At 41.5% G+C, this 19178-nt stretch overlaps 1 protein-coding gene across 7 annotated transcripts in view; it reads right to left on the bottom strand.

Annotated features, from left to right (window-relative positions):
- The window catches only part of MAP3K13 (mitogen-activated protein kinase kinase kinase 13), a 181475-nt gene that overhangs the window by 14244 nt on the left and 148053 nt on the right, over positions 1 to 19178 (bottom strand). For all 7 annotated transcript variants that reach the window (XM_021069980.1, XM_021069982.1, XM_021069984.1 and 4 more), the window contains 6 exons: positions 16687 to 16845; positions 15771 to 15879; positions 7587 to 7696; positions 6498 to 6614; positions 5674 to 5811; positions 393 to 1182 (listed from right to left, as the gene is read on the bottom strand). In XM_021069980.1, the coding sequence (XP_020925639.1) occupies positions 393 to 1182; positions 5674 to 5811; positions 6498 to 6614; positions 7587 to 7696; positions 15771 to 15879; positions 16687 to 16845 (1423 nt within the window). The remainder of the gene's footprint in view (positions 1 to 392; positions 1183 to 5673; positions 5812 to 6497; positions 6615 to 7586; positions 7697 to 15770; positions 15880 to 16686; positions 16846 to 19178) is intronic.

The raw sequence follows: 19178 nt of genomic DNA, 5'->3' as shown, positions 1-19178 counted from the left end.
TACTAGGAATCTCTAAGAAGGGCCAGAGGATACTGTTTCCCAAACTTGTTTTGTAATGGGATCCTTCCTTCTTGCAATATCCCTTAGGACTAGGCTAGGGTAGTGGGTTCTAAACTCTTTTGAATACATATCCCTAATATATGGCTATTTTTCTATTTGTAAATTATATACATTTGAATCAGTTCCCTGTATTCCTTAGTCCATCACTTAAGCAGTGTGGAAAGTGCTAAAAGTAAAAAAAACATACGAACCCAAACCCTGCTATTTATGTTTTTATCATCTCATCTTTTCACAAAATGTATACTTTTTAATGTATGTTTTATAATGCATATGACAGGCTCTGACATTCCATGAAGGCAGTGAGCCACACTGCTGCTGTCGTTACACCTTACCTTCTGAAGGGGCCTGGTTTTTCGAGGTAGCACTGGGGGGGTGATGTGATGAGAGGTGCCAAGGGGTGATGCGGACCTACAGCTGCTGAATTCATTCTCTTCCATCTTCTCAGAAGCTTGAGCACTTTCCGACAGGGGATTGTGTGCTGGTGACTTGAAAAGGTTGGGGCTCCTCCCCCCTGGCTCAGCAGAGGGCAGGTCTAAGGACCCACGCTGCTGCTCTGGCCTGCACTGGAGGCAGGGGTCATAGGGGTCAGCCTGACAACAGCCCCAGGGGCCAGCCTGGCCCTTGTCTGGCTCAGAACTTCTCCAGCAATCTGCTGCCATGGCCGTGGAGATAAGGTCAGGGCTAGAGCCAGGCATCTGTCTTTGAGCGTGGTTGCTGAGTGGGCTCCGCAGGGCGGCCGCTGGGCCAAAATACCTCAGGTTGTTGGCGCAGGTTGCGATGTCCTGTCCGTGCATATTGAGTCTGGGATGGTGACTCTGAGACGTGGCAGGAGGGGGTTGCTGGTATTGCTGCTGCAGAGGATTAGGGTGATGCGGAGAAGGATATTGGGACTGAGCTTGGTGTAGGTAAGTGGGATGGGGGGAATTTTCTCGGGCTGGCTGGTTTTTCAGGATCGCCGCAAAGTCATTATGGCTGCCTCGGCTATTCCCACGGCGGTGGCGTGGTTTGCTCCGATATCGGCCCTTGCTGCTGGAGGTGGACATTTTGGGACTTCCAGACAAAGGGGATGCAGTGGGAGCCACTTCCACACTGGGGATACCTTCGGATCTCAACAGATCTGGCCTGGGAGAAAAGAACAGGTTTGGTTTTAAACACATGAAAACACATTCAAGTTTGGGGAAACATATCCCAGGCCTTAAAATAGACATACATTTTGAATCATGTTACACACACATGGATTTAACCAATGGAGATAATAGATGTACAGAAAGATGTTGGAACGTGTTAGGTTACAGCTTTGTTTATAATAGCAGAAAGCTAGACACAACCTAAATGTCCATGTATAGAGGATTCCCTTTATTCCTTCTGGATTTCCTTCTGTACCTCATTAGGTGACTCCCTGATACCCTTTAAATTCTGCTTTACAGGCTTCTTGACTTCTTTCTCCCAGTATCAGCCCTCAGCTTGGTGCCAATATGCCAGTGCATAGGCATGGGTTTTTGCCCTTGATCAGAAATCTGTCTGATGATGGATCCACAAGGGATCACTAAGGACGGAGGTCTGGGTCCATGGAAGGAAACCTCAGCTAATTAGGCAAGAGGCTAAGTTCAGGGAGTTTGGTCTAGACACAGTCCCCTTGAGGGCTGGGACTAAGTCGTATCCACCCCTGCCTGTGGAGGACACTAGCAAGGAGTCTTGCTCATAGTACATACATAATAAACTTTTCAGGAAGGGGCAGAAGACAGTAGGAACAGAGGAGGAGGAAATTAGTAGAGAGTCCCAGAGGTTGCTCAGAGCCAGCACAAGACGGGCTCGTCAGGAGCGACCCTGGTGTTTTACGGCGTTCCTAAAGGAGAAAGGGTCTCTCTTAGCCCACGTGACTGAGTCAGGTGCAGGAGGAAGCCGGAGCCTGCAAGTAAGCCTTGTGCACACCAATAAATGGTTTCTGAACTGATGAACTGATTCATCACAGAGATCATGGGATGCCAGGTTCTTCCCACCAGAAAGTAGCCCCACTGTTCTTTGAGACCAGACAGACACAAATCAGCTGGAGATTTCAGAGCTTTAGAGCCCACCTTTTTTTTTTGAAACAAAAGAATCCTTTACTCAAATGAATTATTATGAGAAACCCAATATATAAAACAGATATAGTAAGAGAACAGAATGGTGGCTGCCAGAGGTGAGGGTTGGGAGCACAGGGTAGGTGAAATGGGTAAAGGGGGTCAAAAGGCACAAACTTCCAGATATGAAATAAATAATTCATAGGTAATGTACAGCATGGTAACTACAGTTACATAATACTGTACTGTATATTTTTAAATTGCTAAGAGTAAATCTGAAAAGTTCTCATCAAAGAAAAAAAATTTGTAACTATGTCTGGTGATAAATGTTAACAAGGCTTATTGTGGTGAGCATTTTGTAATATACACATAGGTTGAATCATTAAGTTGTACACTTGAAATTAATATATTGTTACATGTCCATTATCTATTTAAAAAACAAACGTGGATATAGCTGAAGAAGGGTGGAAGAGCAGAAGCCCTCCCCCACAGGGCTCCCCTGTTCTCTCTTCCCTGGGCAGAGAGACATCTGTACAAGCTCTAGGGGGTCCCAGACATTGCAGGGAAACCACAGATGCAGTCCTGCCTTCATCCTATGTGATGAGGCACCCAAACCCCAGCCAAAGTGGCTCCTAGTCGCACAGATCATTACTGGTAGAATCCAGACAAGAAGTCTCTCCCAATTTCTAGTCTGCCTTGTTGGATGGTTAGAGAACAAGCTTGAAGGTATGTGAAAATCACTGGGGAGCTTGTTAAAATCATTGCATAGGTCTGGGATGGGGCCTAAGTGCCTGCATTTCTAACATGCTCCCAGATGATGCTGAACTAAGGACCACATTTTGAAGAGCCAGGCCTCATAGGAAATTAGTTGGCATCAGGCAGTAGGAGATGGGTTTTTCCTCTCTTTCAGGAAAAGCTGTTAGAGTCTTAGCACAGAAGTTCCAGATGTAATGGTTTATGATAAGGTGGGTAGGGTACTGTGTTCTCAGCATTTTTCTGTCTCAGAATCACAGCTCTGTAGTTGGTATCTGGATTGAAGAGATCCTGTGGCTTTTTACCGAAGAAAGAGAGCCTTCCAAGGCCCAGTTAGGGCATCTACTTACACAGTACCTGGCTAGGGCAGAACCTAAAAGAGAGTTGAGGTGAAAGGGTCATAAGTCAGGTGAAAGCTGTGTTTACTGGCAGTGCAAAAATGAAACTGATACAGCACTTCACAATTTACAAAGCACTTTACAATATATCAAACACTAATTTTTTACTGTTAACAATATCAATGGTACAGATAGGGCACTGAGGGATCAGACTGGTTAGTTCGCTTGTGTCTGTCACAAAGCTAGTAAATGGCAGTAGAATTCACAACTTGAACCCAAGTCTTTGGACACCAAGGAATAGTTCTTTCCTCATGCCAAGTGTCTCTATATTATGAAGTATTCAGACTATCTTATTGGATTATACTTAACTGTTATGGGCTTAGTGGGTCCATCATTGAACTCTCTCTTCAGTCTCTAACTAAATACAAACTGAAGGAGTTTCTACTATGGAGCAGCAGGTTAAGGATCTGGCATTGTCTCTGTGGTGCAGATTTGACCCCTGGCCCAGCACAGTGGGTTAAGGATCCAGGGTTGCTGCAGCTGTGGCATAGGTCAAAGCTGCAGCTCAGATTTGATCCTGGCTGGGAACTTCCATATGATAAGAGTGTAGCCAAAAACCAAACCAAACCAAACCAAACCAAACCAAACCAAAACAACAACAACCCCCCCCCCCAAAAAAAACCCCCTACAAACTGAAATATAGGCTAAAGGTTAGTGGATGGTTTCTCCTCTATGGATCACCTCAGGGGTCACTGGCCTTCTGACTTGATGATCACTGGACTGCCAAATAATCTGAAACGTAAACCCTTCAAGGGGCAATCAACTAAAAGCACAACTATTTGCAGCTCTAATACCCACTCCAAGCTACCTTCCTAGACAAGTTCAGCTTGTCAACTAAGCATCTATTGGTGCTGTTAAACTCTTTCAAACACACTTCTTACAGCCAAAATAAAAGTAAACTCAAGCTTATATTGTGAAAAATTAAACAGTACTATTTTCTGCCCCAGTGAGAGAAATTTTCTTAGTTTTTGAATTTTTTTGTTCTTTTATGGCTACAGCTGTGGCATATGGAAGTCTGGGGTCAAATCACAGGTTAGGGGTGGAATCAGAGCTGCAGCTTCCAGCCTATGCCGCAGTCATAGCAACACCAGATCTGAGCCCCATCTGAGACCTATACTGCATCTTGCAGCAATGCTGGATCTTTAACCCACTGAGCAAGGACAGGGATCGAACTTGCATCCTTATGGACACTGTGTTGGGTTCTTAAGCCACTGAGCCGCAACGGGAACTCTGTTTTCCTATTTTCTTACTTTTAACTGTTGGCAGACTGCAGGAAGGAGCCAGCAGGTAAACTTGGTGCCTCATTAGTAAGCCAAAAGAAGAGTTGGGATTCCAGGAGTGTTTTATGGTGGTATCTGAAAACAATTTCTCAGAGCTTGACCAGAAGATGGTCAGGCACAGTAAATAAAAGAAAAACTAGAATTAATCCATGTAGTTCCCCCTCAGAAGTTTAGGTTTTGTATTAGTCATGCTATGGTGGAATAGTCACCATTCTGAAAGCCTTAAAATACATGCTTGGTTTGCATTTCTCTGTTACCTTTATTCTTACTGCATTTAGCTCAAGTCTCACTGATGGGTCTATACCCCAGGTTAAGGGACATTTCTTTCTTTTGCATCAATTCCAGATAGGGTCACCTCTCCATTTCTTGGGAGGAATGAAGCTCTAGCAGAGCTTGGTAATAAAAACTGGAAGAGCATTATAAAACTAAACTAGTAAGAAGGAAAATGTGTTATAATTAGGGGAGAGGGCACCTTTAAAAAATTTTAAAACCCATTTTTTTTTTAAGCAACTGTGATTTACTAGGTGATCTCACATGTTGTTTTATTTAAACTTCACAAAAATCTCACACAGGAGTGGGGATGAGGGGAACTATATGGTTAGATATAGGCAATGATTAAAGTTTCTGCTTTTGCTTTTGGTGGTGGCTTTCTAGGCACATATCATCTTATGAAAAAGTACTAACTAAATAAAAGTGGGACATGCATGGACCAATGTTGCGCAAATCAAGAATTAGGGTGAATTCAATTCTGTGTACTAGAAGGCAAGAAAAGAAAAGAAAATCTCCTGTGCTACCCACAGGGTTGAGAGAGGCCAAGTGACACAGTCCAAAACATACGGCTTCTAATAGGCAGAGCCAGGATTTGGATCCAGTTCTCTCTGGCCCCCAGTTCATTTTCTCTTTTTGCTATTCCATGCTAAGATAATAAATATCATTGCTTCAGACAGTAAAAACTAGGTTTGTGGAGTCCATGACACATTTTCGCCCACCTTCTACTCTCTATCTAGAGGCAGGTGTGCTGACGATGCGGGAACCGTGTGGCCACACCCACCATCATCTGATAATGTATTCTGGGGGCATATCTCCCCAGTTCTCTGCATATCAGGTCATGCAGGCGCTCACCGCTTGGCCTGCATCCCAGGTCTGTGAGGCACGCCTTTCCTCTTCATGAGCTTCTCCATGGCATTGGGGTGGATTATTGGACGGACAGGGTGTCGTTTGTAGGTCCCAGGATACTTCTTTTCCACTGCTTGCTCACGCCTGGAGAATGAAAGAAAAAGCCACCTCTCAGTCATGGCAGACAAAAAAGGAGGGCAGAGTGTTTTCACAGGTTGACTCCAGCTCCAGATTCTGGCCACACCTAATAGATAAAGGCTATCTGAGTAACACGGCAGCTATTTAGTTTAAATGGGAAAGAAAAATACTAAATTCAAACTAACCTGGCTTTATTTTTCTCTTCAGCTTGCAGATGGGCTCAGAGGCTGACCTTCCCTTTCCCACCAGGCCTTGTGTGAGACACAAAGCCATGGTGCAAGTCCCACTTATTTTCAGTAAAATGCTGTTTTATTCAGGGCCCCAGGACTTCTTGCCCTTCTCAGGAACACCTGGAATCACTTGCAGCAGCCACCTTGCTTCCCCTGGGGGCAGTAAACCCCCACTCATCCACTCCAAGCTTTTCTTGAAACAAGGACCCCTTTCTGAGACGTTCAGCAGGCTGAAGCTATAAATGCCTGTCAAGCACACGGTCCCCTAGAACCAGCTCTGTGACAACTCCACTCAATTGTAAGCCTCCCCAGAGCAGGGACCTGAGCACATCCCCTAAGGAATGCTGGGTGAATAAATAAAACAGCTGCCAGTTCTGAGGAACAGCAACCTGGAAGAGTAGGACATTTCAGTTGACCGATAGACCCAAATCAATCAGGACAGACAGTGGTCTGGATACGTACTTGATGAGCTCCTTCTCCCGCATTTCTAGCTGCAGCATGATGGCACTCAGTTCCATGTATAAATTATTAGCCCGCTCAAGTTTTCTCTCATAGTGTTCACGAATATCCAAAGCATGCCTATGAAATAAAACCCAGGAGCAGTGAAGCAGATTCATGTAGGGGAGAACTAGGGTCAGCTCTAATGAAGTAAGAACAGGATGGTTTACCCCAAAAGCATTTGCTCAATGGCCCTCTACATCTGAGGTTCCCTTGTCCAATGCAAGGACTCAGACAAGATGGAGTGGGAGATGGGAAGTCCAAGTTTTCCACTTAGTGGGTTAAGGATCCAGCATTGCCATGAGCTGTGGTATAGGTCACAGATGTGGCTTGTATCTCACATTGCTGTGGCTGTGGCATAGGACAGTGGCTACAGCTCCAATTCGACCCCTGGGTTTAGGTACCTCCATATGCTATGGGTGTGGCCCTAAAAAGACAAAATGAACAAACAAACAACCCCCCCCACACACAAGTTTTCCACTTAGTTTGTTATTAAGGGCCATACAGAATAGCCAGGAGGGCCACAGATAAAATCTGAACACAATTTGTGTATAATTTATAACCTTTATGCAGTGTTGGCAACATCTTAATAAAAATATGGTATAGTATATTTTTAAGGGAAATATGCAGTTAAGGCTGACACCACGATCACTCATTCGTACTTATCCACAGTGCAGATCCTATCTAATCCAGTGGTTATCTATGAACTTACGTTCTATCCCTTAATAGATTATGAGCTTCTTGAGCCCAGGAACTATATCTTATAAATTTCTGACCTTTCATATTGTCTATGGCAGCAACTGAATAAACAAAGAGCACTGCTCCAGGAATCTCTGTTGCAGAGATATAAGAAAGGGAGATAAGAGAAGCAGGGGGAGACAATACGAAAGTGGTATAAAGGAGGGACTGACTTTCAGGGCAACTTTAAAAGAGAATAACAATAACCAGCAGAGGTAAGTGTGTGTAGAAAATGAAATGGTTCACAAAGAGGGTTCCTGCTAACATCTGAGGACCTGGGAATAAGAAGAGGTGAAGAAGAAGGGATCAGCCGACCTGAGCTCTTCTCTACGCCTTCGAATCAGTTCTTCATCTAATCGGTGAATACAAGTTCCTTCACTTTTGATCTTCTCAAAATGTTTCTTCACTTCTTCTCTCCATTCAGCCTGGGTGAGAGCAAAGTAGATTTTATTAATATTCCAGGAGTTTTAATCCCTGATATAACCATAGAATCATGAACAAGATTTTCCTCACTGTATGCTTCTACTAAAAAGCCTTATAGATGTTCAATAAATATTACTTGATAGCAAAATATCTCATGTTAGTTATCTGCACACCCCATCCTACTCCTCACCCCATATTCTGTATTTAGTGTGCCGCAATTTTCTTGCAGCACTGATCACAAGAAACATCATAGCTGGAGTATTAGCCATCATCTCTGGAATAAAAGAGCTCAGTTTAAAGTCAGGATGGTGGCTGAGATAGCCTGGCTAGAAAGAACAATTCTGATAACCATATGGTAGAAGCACATGTCAGTGAGAATATGATCATCTTTGTATTGGACCAGAATTCCTAGCAGGCTTTGTTTATGAAAATATCTTGAGAAAATATTTGGATTAGAAGATTCAAAGGGCATGAAAAGAAGGAGATGGGAATAAAATATGAGGAATTATGCAGGAATTTGTGGGTGAGAGAAAGAACAGAAAAGACAGAAGGAGGAGGAGAAAGAGCATAGCCAAACACATTAGTAGTCTGAGAAAAATTTTAGGAGATGTATGGATATCTAGGATATGATTTAAGTTTTTCAAGATGTAAGCCTCTTCCAATTTCCTAAACCTTTAGTAAAGTCTCTGACATTTACCTTGACTTTGGATATATGTTTTTGTTTTGTTTTAAATCAAGGAAAGGTGCTGAACTTCATGTTTGGGTCAATGACACGACAAGGATAAAGGAACAACCACAAGATGGCAGGGATGGGGAGCCAAGAATTTTAGGAAAGCAGAGCCAGAGTGTCCATGAAATTATAAATCTCCTAGGAATTCACAGACATGTTAAAAAGGAAATTGGGTGTTCCATAGGGCATAGACTTTCAGACTAACTTTATCTAAATTTTAGGAGGACAATCTCTATAAGGATGTAGTCTATAGGCCATTGCTAGAAAAACAGCTAAAGGAGATGCATCTTCAAATTTTGTATATGCTACCAACACAAGAAGCTGACAAGATTATTTACTGCTGTGGTGCAGGTTCGATCCCTGGCTTGGGAACTTCTGCATACTGTGGGAGCAGCCAATAAACAAACAAACAAACTGTATCATCTTCTAGAGCTAGTCTATTCCTTTTATATTCATGTTAAAATGATCTCTTTAGATCATGGAAGAAGTTATGCTTAAGTAATTGTGAAGTTACAGAATTTTTCTCCCCAAATTTGTTATTTCTCATTTATTTTTATAGAGGAAATCAAATTTCAATTATGTAGAAAACAATCATCTTGCTTATCTGTTCAAAATATATCAGATCTCCATATATGTACATGTTGACCGACCACTGGGTAGAAATTTCTGTCAGTCAGTTGACTTTCAGGCACCAAATCTGCCAAACAATGTCATCAGAAAGCCAAGATCCAGAATGTGCTGTCCAGTGTTTGGTAGCAGTCTTTGACTGTATCTAACCTGTAAATGCAGGTTTGGTTGAGCCCCAGGTAACACCGCTCTCTCAGCTATCAGATCAAAGTCATGAAGTAGGAAGAGTATTTGAGCTTTCAGAGCCCAAAGGTTGACAATCAAGAGTTATATTACTTAAAAAGGATAAGGGAGAGTGCCAAATGTGGGCCTTAAAGCATCCTCTTTTGTGAAAACCATGTCAGTGGATTCCTAGTCCAATACTTAAGGAAGGGACCAGGAAAAGGAATATCTCCCTCTGGTGGTGAGAAACCAGATATCACAGATTAGATTTTTTTTAAATTCTGGAGGAAATAAACCTCCTGACATCTAGCTTATGAGAATATGAAATTTAAAGAGAACTTTCTCAAGACGGACACTTATTAAGAAAGCACATTTCCCAAAAGAAGTTCCCTCCTATGAAGAGGGAACAGGATGTGTGAGAAAACACCAGGTACTGAGTGATAAAGTGTTTTCCCCAAAGGTATCACATACAGGTTGATGTGAATTTTGGAGTTCTATCACATGCACTTAGAATCTTTATGTAACAGGAGTTCCAATTTGCACTTAATCTTTAATTTAGACATGTCTGGGCATATCCAAGAATTGGACATGGGCAAGCAAGCCAATTTGCACAGAGATTAAGGAGTCTCTGAGAGAAAACCTGAGGGAAGGAGGAGTCCTTGGGATCTTGACCTATAACAAAGCTATCAACATAGGAATGGGGAGGCATTTCCCTTTGTTTCACTAAAATGCCTTTACAAAACCTTGGGCCATAACCAGCACTATTCTGTGACCTTTAATATAATGTAACTCGGACTTCCTGTCGTGGCTCAGTGGTTAACGAATCCGACTAGGAACCATGAGGTTGTGGGTTCGATCCCTGGCTTCACTCAATGGATTAAGGATCCAGCATTGCCGTGAGCTATGGTGTAGGTCACAGATGCGGCTGGGATCCTGCATTGTTGTGGCTGTGGCGTAGGCCGGCTGCTACAGCTCCGATTAGACCCCTAGCCTGGGAACCTCCATATGCCGTGGGTACAGCCCTAGAAAGACAAAAAAAAAAAAAAAGTATCTCAATATGGAAAGGAACAGTTCATTGCACAAACAGGACAATGTGCAAACTTCAGAATCTTGAAAAGTCCAGAGCTTCAGTTATAGTAAAAAATAGCAGCTCCTGGCAGGTGATGGCAGTGCCTTATGGATACAACAGAATCCAATGGATGTCAGCTGGGGACTACAGTCTTTTAGCAGAAAACAGCGCTAATCAATAAAGCAATACCCAGAAGGTGCTGGGTGGAAGACTGCTGTTCCAGCTAGAGTCAGTGGAAAGAACTGCAAACATTAATATGAGGCTAGGCAAAACCTCCTTGCCTGCCCACTTGCATCTTTCTCTCTCTCTCTCTTTTTTTTTTTTTTTTTTTTTTTTGCTTTTTAGGGCCACACCCATGGTATATGAAAGTTCCCAGGCTAGGGGTGGAATTGGAGCTACAGCTGCCAGCCTATGCCACAGCCACAGCAACGTGGGATCCAAGCTGTGTCTGGGACCTATACCACAGCTCACAGCGATGCTGGATCCTTAACTGACTTTGCGAGGCCAGGGATTGAACCCGCATCCTCATGGATCCTAGTTGGGTTCATTTACCACTGAGTCACAAAGTGAACTCTCTTGCTTGCATCTCTCATATGCATCCTATTTTAATAAATCTATTTCTTGCCTAAAAAATAATAACATGAGGCTATTTGAAAAAGGATTGAATGAAATCCTCTTTATATTCCAGATAAGGCCTGAACACTCTTGGGCATATATCCAGACAAAACTTTCCTTGAAAAAGATACATGCATCTGCATGTTCATTGAAGCACTGTTCACAATAGCCAAGACATAGGAACAACCTAAATGTCCATGAACAGAGGAATGGATTAGGAAGATGTGGTATATATACACCATGGAATACTACTCAGCCATAAAAAAGAACAAAATAATGCCATTTGCAGCAACATGGATGGAACTGGAGACTCTCATCCTGAGTGAAGCAAGTCAGAAAGAGAAAGACAAATACCATATGATATCACTAATATCTGGAAACTAATATATGGCACAAATGAACCTTTCCATAGAAAAGAAAGTCATGGACTTGGAGAACAGACTTGTGGTTGCCAAGGGGGAGAGGGAGGGAGTGGGATGGACTGGGAGCTTGGGGATAACAGATGCAAACTATTGCCTTTGGAATGGATAAGCAATGAGATCCTGCTGCATAGCACAGGGAACTATATCTAATCCCTGTGATGAAACATGATGGAGGATAATGTGAGAAAAAGAATATATATATATGTGTGTGTGTGTGACCGGGTCACTTTGCTGTGCAGCAGAAAATTGACAGAACACTGTAAACCAACTACAATGGAAAAAATAAAAATCATTAAATCAAAAAAAGGTTAAAATGGCATATTATATACATACTTAAGTAAATTATATACATACTTAAGTAAATATACAGTAAATATATTACATACATAATATAATACATAATACATAATATAATAAGTAAATATATTATATACATACTTAAGTAAATATACAGTAAATTCTTATATAAAAAAAAGAATTTGATTCTTCTAGCCCTATAGTGGGAAATCATAGATTCTGAGTCAGAAAGGCTTTAGAAGTCATCCAGTCCAACCTCTGATTGGCACACAAATCTCTACTGCCTCCCCAGGTAAGTGCCCAGCCTGTGGCTAAGCACTGACTTGCTCTTGACACAATTGCTCTTAAGGTAGTAGAACAGTGTGTCCCTATGATAAGCCATCTCTGCAACTTCCAGCCCCTGAATTTCTGGTGGTCCTGGTGGCACTCAAAAGGAAACTAGAATGGTGCAAAGGCAGAGGACTGGGGAAGAGCGCAGAAGCAAGTCACCTGACTCACCTCAGCTGGGGTCTGGAACCAGGCTAAAATGTTTTCTAAAGTCTCAGATCGAATGTACTCGAATACCAGGAGCAATAATTGCCTACTTGGAAAAATGGGTTATTGTCAAGGAATGAAGCAATAGCTTTGGCAGAATCTAATACTGTGCTGAAATTGGTTCCTTTGTTCATCTGTTCTATATATGCTGCTTCTTTATACATGTGCTGTTGATGAGAAACAGATGAAGCATCTTCTCTCAGGAAGGAGTCAGCAGGGCTCTTGGCAGCCCTCTTGACTGACAGTTCTGGGGGAGGGTGGGCCCAGTAGCTAACAGCCATTGATTGATAAGTGATGTGGGGAAGATTCTGTCAGCAAGCAAGAGGCAAGGCTTCAGGGCTTCAGGTACAAGGATGCTATCAAAAAGCAAAACTATGTGCTAAACAATCAGTTCTTGTCCGCTGGAGGAGGATAAAGTCAAAATACAATGAATAGGAGCTCCCTAGCTGCCATCTTATCTATCTCAGGAGTTCATGAGAAAAAGTACCTGGAATGTTCATACCTCAAAGGAAGCTTAATTTTTCTAGTTTTGTGGCAGGGGTAATAATCACATCTTACAATCAAACAGTTCTTTACATTTTATAATGCATTTACATTTTTATTATCTTATTTGATCCTCACCGAAATTCTACAAGGAAGGGAAGAGATGATTATCTTCATTGTTCAGATGAGTAAGCTGAAGTTTAGGGAACTATAGTAACATATCTAAGGTCACAGAATGGGGTTTAGGCTCCAAATCTGTTACTTTTCCCAGCACCTCTCTGGTTAGTCCATAAATACTTTATTATAATTAGCCAGAGATACTCTGAATTTCAGACCCAGAGACAAATCAGCATGTAAATACCTGAAAACTTCCAGGAACTATTTAAGGAGAGGTGAAATTCTATGATGGAATAAAAATGTGGAGCAATTTATGAATCATTAAAAGATGTCCAATGCACTGTTTCCCTTCCCTTCCTCTCCTCTTCATATTCTTGCTCTAAAAGAACCTTTTCTGAGTTCGATTTTAATGTTGCGTATACGTATTAGTAGAAGTGAATTGGTACAAGTGAGGACACCACCTGTGAGTACTTGGTTGTACTGCACAGGACTATGCTTATGCTGGATACTCAGAAAATGTGGCACTAGCTTTAAAAGTGATATTTTGGGAGCATGCAAGTAAAGTCTGTTTAGAACTTGATGTTTTCCAACTATGTATGGTCATCCTTGAAATGACCTGTGACCTATTACCTTTTTTTTTTTAACTCAGTGAATTTTATTACATTTATAGTTGTACAATTGATCATCACAACCCAATTTTATAGCATTTCCATCCCAAAGGTGACTTACTACTCTCACCAAACACTGTTTTTCAAAATTGTGGTATATGTATAGTTTTACTGTAAAGGAAGCAAAGCTGTGATTGTGATCATATCCTAAAGTCTGGGATTCCTAGAGTACTTAATATAATTCTCTTCCATTTCAGAAAAGGGCCTGAGTCTTCCTCTGAATACTAACAGAAGAAAATATTTGAAAGATTTCTTATCTAGTAGCCAATACCTACATGTATTTGTATAGACGGGCAATAGTTTTAACAGACCTAAGGGAATTTACCTGAATGCATATCAAAGAACATAGGAAATGTCAAAAGTTATCCTCTTATTTTCACTAAAATAAAAACATTTTACTTATATAATAATTCCTCAGAATCACTAAAAAACTAGAGGGGCAAGCCAGACTAAAGACACAGCGTGGGGAGAGCTGGGTTTGTGGGTCATAGAGAGTGTGTTAGAACAGGGCAGCAGGGTAAAAGTCCCCGATTCCTTAGAAACTGCAAGAAACCTCGTGCCTTAATTGAGATAATCCCCAATATCTGGTGGGTGGAGTATCTCTCTGTTTATCAGACACTAGATAAGCATGAACTCCAAGCCTCTGGTTGGGCCAGGTTATTACCTGGCATATGTAACTCCCACGGATGATCCCCTCCCAGTCCAGTTTGCTTTCAATGCATATTTTCCTAGTAGGTAAACTCATCACCCATTGGAGATGGGGGGCTATTAGCAATAGACTGAGACACTAATTAGTAATAAAATGTCTTCTCTGAGAATGAATTTTTGAAATGATAATGGAAGTCAATGCAGAGATGGAATTCATGTTGCAAAAATTCCTTTCAGAAAGTGAGACAAAGCTGTATAAGAAATTGGGTAATACTATATTAAATTCTACAAGTATAAGCTACAATTTAAGATCATCACTTTATTTTAAAAGCCAAAGTTTCATAGAATTTTATTCCTTTTGCTATTGTCTGGGTCTGGTAGGGGTAAGGATCTCATACATACCCATCCCCCACAACTCCCTATCCATATCGATCATGGTCGGACTACTGATTCTTATGCCATTTACAGCATCTTATTGATTAATTAATTAATTTTTTTTGGTCTTTTTAGGGCCGCACCCAAGGAATAAGGAAGTTTCCAGGGTAGGGGTCAAATCAGAGCTATAGCTGCTGGTCTATATCACAGCCACAGCAATGTGGGATCCAAGCCACATCTGTGACCTACACCACAGCTCAACGCTGGATCCTTAACCCACTGAGTGAGGCCGGGATCCTTAACCCACTGAGTGAGGCCGGGGATCATAGATACTAGTCAGGTTTGTTACTGCTGAGCCACAATGGGAACTCCCTATAGCATCTTATTTAATAGCCACAAACTTATCACCAATGCACCCATTGTCTTACAATGTGCAATGGCAGATTCTCTTGTCAAGAGGTGAAGCCTATTTCCCAATCTGGGTTAGCTTGTGACTTGTATTAGCCAATAAGACATTAGCAGCCACGATGCACACACAGGCCAGAGAATCACCTGTGCACTGGGGCTTGCTCTCTTGCTGCATTTGCTACTCTGAAGACCACAGAAAAAGCTCAAGTTGATGAAGGCAGGAAGCTGCATGGAGGAGAACTCAGGTGCTCTAGCTAATAGCCAGCCAATCACCCGACTTGTGGATGAGGTCATCTCCCAGCCCCTCCTGGCAACTGACTGCAGACTTATGAGTGAGCCCTGTCAAAGTCAGCTAAAGAGCTACCCAGCACAAATCGCAACCCACAGAACAGCTTATTATTTTTAGCCATAAGGTTTGGGATGGTAATACAGTAAAGACTAACAGATACATTAAATTATATTTTATTTGGTGCCACTAGGTGACACACTTAAAGTTAGAGAAAAGGTTCTCTTGGGGCCTAATTCTACCATGGGCTCTCTCTGGTATTTAACTTTCCCCTTCCATCTTTTAGCTTTTCTAACTTTAAGGACAGCAACACTTTCATGAAGGTCAGCAGTAATTCTAATTCAAATGTATGTACACCACTATTTTCATATCCTCTTTTCTCTTAAAAAATTTCACCAGAACCCACTATGAAGAGGACATTTTAATACACGCTATTTTCAAATAAGAGACTAATATGTTAAGTGCTTAAAAAACTGCAAATGTCATACGTGTGAGGTATCATTATTGTTTCACAATGAATTGAGTTATATAATTATTATAAGAATCAGAATACCCTTTTCCGAGAAGCTGTTCCTTCTCACCAAGAGCTCCTGATAAGTCTCTTCAGTACAACCTGGAAGAATTTCCAGACTTACCTGAGACTTGAAGTAAGTTTCTTGTGGGGTGGCAAGTACATCTGCAGATGCGATGTCTAAATGCATGAGTGTCTGCCGAAAAGACGGTCGGTTGCGAGGTTTACTCTGCCTAAAAGTTAAAAAAAACCCAAAAAACAACTTGTGCATTTCAGCTGTTTCAAGGAGGATAAAGATTTTATTCTACTTTATAAAAAACATTTTTGATTCCATGTGTGGCGATATCTCAGGTAGTTTTGAATGTACTGAAGAGCAAAAGGAAGATGCAGTTACAAGAAACCTCTAAATGAACTGGAAATCTCTAGGATCTGTTTGATAATAATGATTCTTTAGCACTGATAAAGTAATGACAGCTATCGTATACTAAGGCCTATGATTTCAAGATGTCATATCAAATTCTTTATCATTTTTTATTAATCATAACACAACAACTCTATGAGTAGGTGTTATCCCCACATTACAGATGAGAAAACAGAGTTGGAAGATATGTCCCAGATTACACAGATAGAAAATGGCAGAGCTCGTATTTGAATCCAAGGTTCTCAAATTCCAAGGCTCCTAGACTTTACACAAAGTTTCTTCACTCCAAATACACATCAGAGACTTGCAGTTTCATTTCTTTCTTTTTTCTTTTTTTCTTTTTCAGCCACCCCTGTAGCATATGGAAGTTTCTCCGCCAGGGGTCAAATCTGAGCCAGAGGTGCAACCTACACCACACCTGCAGCAACGCCAGATGCTTAACCCACTGTGCTGGGCTGGGGTTTGAACCAGTGCCTCTACAGAGACAAGCCAGATCATTAACCCACTGAGCCACAGCAGGAGCTCCTCCCCTGCAGTTTTAATATAGTTTTGAGAAGTTCTGAATATGATTTTGAGGAAGCAAGGGAAAAGAGAATACTGGGAGAAACACATTTCTTACCATGTCTGCTTCATAAGGATTTTGAATCCATCAGGGCAAGTGGAAGGAACTGGGAGGTGTAGACTATTGCTTCCAACCCCCCAAATAATGGCTGATGAGTCTACATCTTTGTACGGGATCTCTCCTGTCAGAAGCTCCCAAAGCACCACTCCAAAAGACCTACAGTAGCACCAAGAACAAGTACAGAAGACATTGCAGAAAGACGTTCTTGTGTCTCAGTTCTTTATTAATTTTTAATCAAATATATATCCAGTTTTAAAAGTCTAAGACTGCTATTAGAAAAACAGAAACATCCAGGAAAATTCTGAAAAAGAAAACTAATGAGGAATAACAAAACCATTGGATTTTAGACTTAACACAAAGCTTCAATAATTAACACTGGTAATGAATAGAGAGCAAGACTAATGGAATGAAACAGAAATCCAGAAATAGATCAGATACATGTAGGAATTGAGTATATGATAGAAGTGACAAATCAGTGGGGAAAAAATGATTACTCAATAAATGCTGTTGGGACAACTGGGGAAAAAATTAAACCCATACTTTATCTTATATAAATTCCAAATTCATTAAAGATTTATTTATTTATTTATTGTCATTATTTTTTTGTCTTTTTTTTTTTTTTTTCTTTTCTAGGGCCGCACCCGCGGCATATGAAGGTTCCCAGCTAGGAGTCGAATTGGAACAAAACAATAGCAGTTTAATTTGTCAATCTTTCCTTTGATAGCTTCTGGATTTTTTTTTTTTTTTTTTTTTTTTTTGGTCTCTTTGTCATTTTTTTCTTTTTTTTTTTTTTTTTTTGTCTTTTTGTCTTTTTGTTGTTGTTGTTTGTTGTTGGTATCTCTTGGGCTGCTTCCACGGCATATGGAGGTTCCCAGGCCAGGGGTGAATCGGAGCTGTAGCCACTGGCCTACGCCAGAGCCACAGCAACGCGGGATCCGAGCCGCGTCTGCAACCTACACCACAGCTCACAGCAACGCCGGATCGTTAACCCACTGAGCAAGGCCAGGGAACGAACCCACGACCTCATGGTTCCTAGTCGGATTCGTTAACCACTGCGCCACGACGGGAACTCCCTCTTTGTCATTTCTTGGGCCGCTCCTGCGGCATATGGAAGTTCCCAGGCTAGGGGTCGAATCGGAGCTGTAGCCACCAGCCTACGCCAGAGCCACAGCAACGCGGGATCCGAGCCGCGTCTGCAACCTACACCACAGCTCACGGCAACGCCGGATCGTTAATCCACTGAGCAAGGCCAGGGAACGAACCCACAACCTCATGGTTCCTAGTCGGATTCGTTAACTACCGCGCCACGATGGGAACTCCTGGATTTCTTAATTAGACAAGTCTTCACCACTCTAAGGTTATTTTAACTCCCATGTGTTCTTTGAGGATTTTTATGGTTTCATTTTTCACATTTAAATCTTTGTTGAGGGAGTTCCCATCATAGCTCAGTGGTTAAGGAATCCGACCAGTAACCATGAGGTTTCGGGTTCAATTCCTGGCCTCACTCAGTGGGTTAAGGATCCGGTGTTGCCGTGAGCTGTGGTATAGGTCGCAGACGCAGCTCGGATCCCATGTTGCTGTGGCTGTGGTGTAGGCCGCAGGAGCGGCCCAAGAAATGACGAAAAGACCAAAAAAAAAAAAAAAAAAATCCAGAAGCTATCAAAGGAAAGATTGACAAATTAAACTGCTTTTGTTTTGTTTTGTTTTTGGCTGAGCCCGCAACATGTGGAAGTTCCTGGGGCCAGGGATCAAACCTGTGCCATAGCAATGACCCAAGCCACAGCAGTGACAATGCCAGGTCCTTAACCCACTGAGCTACAGAAGAACTCCCTAAACTCCTTAAAAAAAAAAAAAATCTTGACATGCAAAAAAAACTTCACTCAAAGCAAAACAACAAAATGCGAAAATTTTCTGTGATTCATATACATAAAACGCTAATCTCCTTAATGTATAAAATAGTTTATAATTTAATAATAAGCAATCAGAAAGCTTAGTAAAGGATAAGAGTAGTTCATAAATAATAACAAATATTTTGTAAACATATGAAAAAATGTACAAATTTATGAGAAGAGGAATGCAAGTTCAAATTACACTTAAGATATCTTTTTTTTTTTTTAACCTATATGGTTGGCAAAAATCCCAAAGTTTAATACATTTTATTGGCAAGACTGAAAAAACACTTTTACACATTTCTATTGGGAACATAAATTGGTATAATCTCTAATGAGGACGCCTTGATTTTAAATTTTTTTAATTTTCTTTTTTTTTTTTTTTTCTTTTTAAGGCTGCATCTGTGGCATATGGAACTTCCCAGGCTAGAGACTGAATTGGGGCTACAGCCACTGGCCTATGCCATAGCCACAGCAATGCCAGATCCAAGTCACATGTATGACATCTTGCGGCAAAGCTGGATCCTTAATACACTGAGTGGGGCCAGAGATTGAACCTGCATCCTCATGGACACTATGCTGGGTTCTTAAGCTGTCGAG

The sequence above is a fragment of the Sus scrofa genome, chromosome 13 (genome assembly GCF_000003025.6).
Source record: "Sus scrofa isolate TJ Tabasco breed Duroc chromosome 13, Sscrofa11.1, whole genome shotgun sequence".
In the NCBI taxonomy this organism is placed as follows: domain Eukaryota; kingdom Metazoa; phylum Chordata; class Mammalia; order Artiodactyla; family Suidae; genus Sus; species Sus scrofa.
The sequence above is the reverse complement of the archived record's forward strand: the minus strand, read 5'-3'. Positions and strand labels throughout refer to the sequence as shown.